Genomic DNA, 7362 nt, shown 5'->3' on the forward strand with positions numbered 1-7362 from the left:
AAATAGATTTCTGCGTTCACAGAATTACGACAAAAGCTAGACGTGTCAAAACGAAAAACAAAACGTGGATTAAAAAAAAAAAATCTGCGTCGACGCTCACCAACACTCTACAACGTCACATCTTTATTTAATTCTTTTATGTTCTAAAAATATTGTCTCGAAGACCTTTTGTCATGGGCGTAATCATAATCACGCTGCTTATTCCGGAAATTGTTATCGTAAATCTTCTTTTTTTTAAACATCACATGATTCGATCACGTGACGCCTTGCAATCGCATCCTTAACCGTGATGGAAAAAGGTGGAAGTCTACTATATACGTGCACGTTTTCCCTAGGGGTAGTCTGGCTGTTAAAGGGGGGATCCCGCTATTAAGTCATCTTTCCGTGGGGTATCTGGCTGTAAAATAGGGATCCCACTATTAAGCCATCTTTCCGTGGGGGAAAATCTACTTTATAGCCATTTTTAGGGGAGGAGAATTCTATATACCAAATTTCCAAGGGGGGTGTCTAGAAGGGAAAAGCCACTTTACAACACCAGTTGCAACCCTCTCTCCCACTTCATTTTTTATTTGAGAGAGAAGAGAGAGAGTAAACCTATACCGGGACTTACGCCTCTCCCCGCGAAATAGGTTTATCGAAATAGAACAGTTTTAAGTTTTTTCCCCTTTCTTTTCTTTTTCTTATCAAACTATTTTCAGCTACTTCTACTTTGCTTCTCTTTAATTTTTCGTCTGAACCCCCCCCCCCCCCCTTGAAAAACGATGCTTAGACCCTAAAACAGTGCATGTGAAATACATTGAAGTCCTTGTTGGTGTCTTGTTTTTGAATCATACGAAATATAGAAAATTTACTCCAGTTTGCAAGAGAAAAATAAAGAAATTGATCTTCAGTTCTCATAAACATTATATTCCATATTATTATTTTGAATTATGAACCTTAAGTGAATAAGTGGCTGCATCCACATAGCTTCAATTGTAATTCAAAAAGAACATTTTTTTAGATGTTATACATATAAATCGACAAAAGTATTTTGTCATTTTCATGTTTAATTAACAGATTCACTTCAGTGAAATCGTTGAGGTTTGTGACGTTATAATGGATTCCACGGAGGAGAATGCTTTCCGGGTTAAAGAGAAGGAACCTGAAAAAGAATCTCAAACTGAGTCACAGTTTAGCCAAGCTGATCCAAAGCATATAGACGTCTCTCTTGTAAATCAAAACCAGGCTGCTAAAAGCAAAGATAAAAAAATTACAAGCTATGAAATTGAAGCTAGTAAAGAAAACCCACACACAATGACATTGCCTCACCTCGTGAGAAAAGTCCCAGAGAGTGATTTGACACCACGTCCCTGGAAAACCTTCAACCAGATTCTGTGCCTGTCATATATCAGTGTCTTATTCTTTTTCCCTATCGGGGCTTTCGCCAATAAATATGCTTGGAAAGCTATTAGGACTTACAGGAAAGGTTTATATGTCTTGGCAAAGAAGTGGGCCAAACCTGCCGTAATACTGAGCTATATTGCTGTCCTTGTTGGATGTATTGTGATCACAATAATTGTACTTGCAGTGAAAAAGATGTTATAAGAGTTTTGTGCCCTGGTCCATTATGTTTTGTGTAGATGCTTAATTATATATATATATATATATATATATATATATATATATATATATATATATATATATATATATATATATATATATATATATATATATATATATATAATCTATCACTACATAAAAGCACTTTGTTAATGACCAGTTATTGTAAATTTGAAACAGCGGACACACTATTTGTTAGACTTTAGATGTGCACATTATTCACAACATCAGTCTATTTAACTGGTGGATTATTGCTCATGTATATATCTAGTGTTATTAGATAAACATTCCATCCTTTTTGAATGGCATTTTGTATAAACTAATGTGTAAAAACATGTATAAATGTACATGTGAATGTTATGCGTCATATACATGGACAGGTAGGGTTTTTAACCCGGGAGTTTTGTGTGGAAAAAACATTTGTAAAGTGAGTATAATCTGTGTTTTTTGACAACCTGTGTGATATTTGTGGTCCATGAAATAGAAAATGTCAGAAGTATCGGAAAGGGAAAGGCGTAGACTTTCGTCAGACGGGCAAACTGAAAAGCCCCCTAACAAAATGCTCAAAATGGCGGGTGGGAAGGAAGAACCGAATGATAAAGATAAAGATTTTGAAACGAAAATAATTGATCAAATGACTGTTATAGCAGACGCGTTGAGCAGCCTTCAGAAAGGTCAAAAAGAACTCAGGTCGTCGTTTGATAGCAAACTAGATAAATTTCGAAACGAGTTTATGGCAAGCATTGACGACAAATTCAAAGCAATGAAATCAGATTTTGACCTTGAACTTGGGAGACACCAGGGACAGATTGATTCGCTGTCACGGTCTGTTGACACACTTATTGAAAGAATACAAAGGGTTGAGAATATAGAACGCCCTGAATGCGAACCAGAATTGGTTATTAGTACAAACAAGAAAAATCATACAAACACACTCTATGATCCTGAGCTCACGATAATCGCCAATAACGTTACGCAGAATGAAGAGGATAACATTTTTGAGATTGCTAACGATATGATAAGACACCTTAGTGATTCTGTAAAAGTAGTTGCGGCGGCACGACTAAAGAACAGAGTTTTCGGCAAACCCGGTCTAGTCAAAATTAGTTTCCGCTCAGTTGATGAGAAAATAGAAGTTCTACGAAGGAAACGGGATTTGCAGAATGTCGAAGCATATAAATCGGTCTTTCTTAGATCCTCAAAATCACACACAGAGAGATTGATAGAGCTTAACGCAAAAACTATTTTGAATCAGATTCCAAACGGCAACCAATTTCGCATAACATCCAATGGAAGAATCGTGAAAAAAACACATAATCTACAACAAAACAATCCACCTGACTTCCCAGATCAAAATCGCGATAACCACCTGTAGGGACTTTCCCGGCCTATTGACAGTCTAAAATTAGGTCATTTAAATGTCTGTGGTTGGACTAAAGAAAATGGGGAACTCAGAAATCAAATTATTTGTGCACTAAATTATGATATAATAGCCATTAGTGAAACACATTTAAATGAAGGAAATATTATTGATATCCCAGGTTATAGATGGTTTGGTTATAATAGAAAGGATATACATGTAAATGCACCGAAATCTTCGGGTGGTGTTGGAATACTGATAAAGGAATGGTTAATAGATCAATTTGAGATAATAGTGATTGACAGAAAATTTGATGGTATCCTTGGAATAAAACTGAAAAATTGTCGTTCTGATTTTGAATTCATTGTGTTTGTATGCTACTTACCACCCGAATATTCTAACAGAGGACGGGATGCTCAAGGTTTCTATACACATCTTTTAACACAGGTTTATCTAAATTGTGAAAGTGATGCTATTTTCGTGATGGGTGACCTAAATTCTAGAATAGGCAATTTGAATGACACACTTCAAGACATTGATCATATTCCGAATCGAACAGCTATAGACAGCACTGTAAATCAACACGGGCATGAATTAATTGACTTTCTTAATGAAGCAAACTTTTGTGTATTGAATGGTAGATTCCCACATGATAACTTCACATGTATTTCAAGGAAGGGCAAATCTGTAGTAGATTATATATGCGTACCAATAGATGTATTTAGACGAATCAAGAACTTTACGGTATTAACTATACAGAACATTGTGGCGGAATTTGAACTATTGAATTTTGTAGGGGAAAAATCAAAACTTCCTGATCATTCCGTCATCATGTGTGAATTTAATATCTCCGACTGTTGTTTAGTTTCTGATACCCCAAAAATTGAACATTGTCAAAATCGGTTTCAATTTCATAGGATTCCAGATGATTTTATGTCAAGTGAATTGAGAAGGTCTGCTCTGATAGCAACAATTAATCTGATTGAAAACAGTCGTAAAACACAGGAAAGTATTGACGAGATTTATGAACAACTATGTGAAATAATTCATAATGAAATGGAAACCAAGATCCCTAAAGTTAAACCAAGTAATAATAATAAACGTTTTAAACATAGCAAGCCATACTGGACTGACCAATTAACAGATCTATGGAACGCTACGCGGGAAGCAGAAAATAAATTCATACGATATAAGGGAGAGAGAAAAGTCAAATCTGCACTTAGACGGGAATATATCAAAGCACGAGATACATTTGATAAATCTCTTAGACGCGCTGAACGCACCTACAAGAAATCATTTGCTAATGTTATTGAAGATATGAGCTCAACAAACCCAAATGAATTCTGGAATAAAATTCGAAATCTTGGCCCTAGAAATAAACACACCATACCAATGGAGGTTTTGGATGATGAAGGAAATGTTATATCTAACGAACGGGAAATCTTGGAACGATGGAGAGTTGATTTTGAAAATCTGTACAACGGGTGTGGAAGTACAGAATTTGATAACGACCACTACAATCAATCAAAATCAGATAAATATATCAGAGAAAGTCGGATGGAAGAAGAATTTTATCAGTGTAATGAAGAAATTAATTATGATGTATCTTTTCAGGAAATATCTGATATAGTGATGCGTGCAAAATCTAATTCCGCTTGTGGGTTCGACGAAATTCCTTACAGTGTTTTGAAATATCCAGCTGTTATTAACGCAATATGTCGTCTTTTCCAACATATTTTTGATGCAAGCACGATCCCATCGGTGTGGAGGAAAGCAATAATCTGTCCTATTCTTAAGGATCCTTCTTCAGACAAAGTCTTCCTATGAATTATCGCGGAGTGAGCTTATTGTCATGTATTAGTAAACTGTACAGTTCCTTTATGAATAAAAGAATTATGAGTTATTTAGAGAATAACGACATTCTAGCAGATGAACAAAATGGTTTTAGAAAGGATAGATCGTGTGAAGATCATTTATTTACACTGAATAGTTTAGTTAAAAACAATAAAAATCTCTATGTTGCATTTATTGACCTTCAAAAATGTTTTGATTTTGTCGATAGAGATATGATGCTCTACAAACTTTTGTTACATAATATAGATGGTAAAATTTACAACTCGATAAAAAATATTTACCAAAGTTCAGAATCTTGTGTAAGAGTTAATAATAAGATTACAAATTGGTTTAGGTGCAAAACTGGTGTTAAACAAGGAGATAATTTATCACCTACCTTATTTTCAATTTTCATTAATGATCTGGTACAGGATATTAATAAGCTTAATTTGGGCATAGAACTAGTAGATCGAAAATTGTCTATCTTATTATACGCAGATGACATTGCTTTAATAGCCAAGTCTCCAGAAGATTTACAAAATATGTTAAATAAACTACATAGCTGGTGTAGACGTTGGAGAGTTCTTATAAACACCAATAAATCTAAGTGCGTACATTTCAATAAAACAAGGTCAAGAGCAACCAATTTTGAATTCACTATTGGACTTAATAAGTTAGAAACAGTTGAGAATTATAAGTATTTAGGTATAACGTTTACGCACACTGGTAATTTCATGAAAAATGCAGAAAATCTTGCTAAAGCAGGGGGACGTGCTCTTGGGAAAATTATATCTTCCATTCATAGTAATAAAGATTTCAGGTTTAATGCTTATGAAAAACTATTTTACTCTTGTGTAATACCTGTTTTAGATTATGCATCCAGTGTCTGGGGTTTCAAAAAATTCCAACCAATAGATAATATTCAAAATAGAGCGATTCGGTATTTTATTGGGGTACACCGCTTTGCTCCCACACTGGGGGTTTATGGAGACACTGGATGGATTCCCAGTCAGTATAGACGTTGGATAAATGTAATCAGATATTGGAATAGAGTTTTATCCTTTAGCAATGATCGAATTACAAGAATTGTTTTTGAAGTTGATTACAATAAGTGTAGGAATAACTGGTGCAGTGATTTGAAAGAAATATTACACCAACTAGAGCTGGATTATTATTTTGAGTCAAAGCTTATGGTAAATATAAATATGGTTCAATCAAAAATACACAATTATTATTCAAACCTTTGGAGCAATGAGATTTTAAGCATTCCTAAATTGCGGACTTACGTTTATTTTAAAACAACTTTTGGAAGGGAAAATTATGTAGTACTTGATATGCCTAAATATTTACGTTCAATTTTAGCACAATTTAGATGTGGCATTTTACCACTACGAATAGAAACCGGTAGATATCATGGGGAACCTGTTGAGGATCGAATTTGCACCTTTTGCTCTAAAAATAATGTAGAAGACGAAATTCATTTTTTATTGCATTGTCCTATGTACTCTGAATATCGTTCAAAACTTTTTGAAAACACTGGTCTTAATCAAACGGCATCGTCAGATATGGATTTACTAAGTATACTTGTTTCAAATTATCCTCGACAGGTTGCAAAATATTTATATTTTTCATGTATGCGGAGACAGTCCGTTATCTTCAGAAAATAAGAATGTATTTCAGTGTCATATTTATCTACTAATAACAGACACTACCAATCTTAGCATACAAAATACATATATGTATATATATCAAAATTATGTTTATTTACTTTTTTGTTTATCCCTTAACGTTGTGCTCTTTATTTTCTTTATATATTGTATTTCAATTTTGTGTTTAAAGTGGCATATAGGCCCGATGGGCCGGGTGTTAATTGTTATTTTATACAGTTTGTAAACAAAGGATTTAATTATGTACACATGTCACTATAAATAAATAAATTACTTACTTACTTACTTACTTACTTATACATTCTTTTATGTTAGACAATCTCTGTTCGAATTAATCTTGTAAAGATTTTATTTTAAAGATTTAGAAACTCAATGTGTATTTTGTGGTTGCAAAATTTTCAAATAAACCATATTTTAACATTAACTATGTAAGCTAATTACGATAAATGTTTTGATAGTAAAGTCATTTTAAGGCATTAAAAAGAACATGTAGTTTACACCATGGTAGGGCTTATTGTAATTAGCAAAAATAGGGCAGGTGTGTGGATGTCATTTTTAATTTTTTATATACATGTATTCTCTTTATACAAATTGTTCAGATTTTTTCACATTAATTTTAGCTTTATTCACACATATTCAATTCTACCATACTATTGTATGTAATGTTTTTTTCCCTTTTTTGTATGTAACCGACCCCAACTTCTTTTTCTTTTTGTATTTTTTTCCCAAATCCAGTTTAAAACCAAATTAACATGAAATGAAATGCCATGGTGGTATTCTTTGAGAGGGCTAGAGGAGGTAAAAATCTAAAGATTAATTTACATGACCTAATGTATTGTTTTATAAATGAATTTGATTAACGGTTTTCAAGAAGGTGTCTTTTTATTAATGTAACCATTGTAT

General features: G+C 33.4%; 1 protein-coding gene across 1 annotated transcript; it reads left to right on the top strand.

Moving 5' to 3' along the window:
- The first annotated feature begins 1060 nt into the window (after positions 1-1060).
- LOC133185910 (uncharacterized) lies at positions 1061-1617 on the top strand. Its single transcript, XM_061321202.1, has one exon. It carries the CDS (start codon positions 1096-1098, stop codon positions 1582-1584), a length of 489 nt encoding a protein of 162 aa, XP_061177186.1. The 5' UTR covers positions 1061-1095; the 3' UTR covers positions 1585-1617.
- Positions 1618-7362: the final 5745 nt, after the last annotated feature.

This window comes from Saccostrea echinata, unplaced genomic scaffold (assembly GCF_033153115.1).
Source record: "Saccostrea echinata isolate AGI-Se365-2 ecotype Australia unplaced genomic scaffold, CSIRO_AGI_Sech_v1 ptg000012l, whole genome shotgun sequence".
Taxonomy (NCBI): domain Eukaryota; kingdom Metazoa; phylum Mollusca; class Bivalvia; order Ostreida; family Ostreidae; genus Saccostrea; species Saccostrea echinata.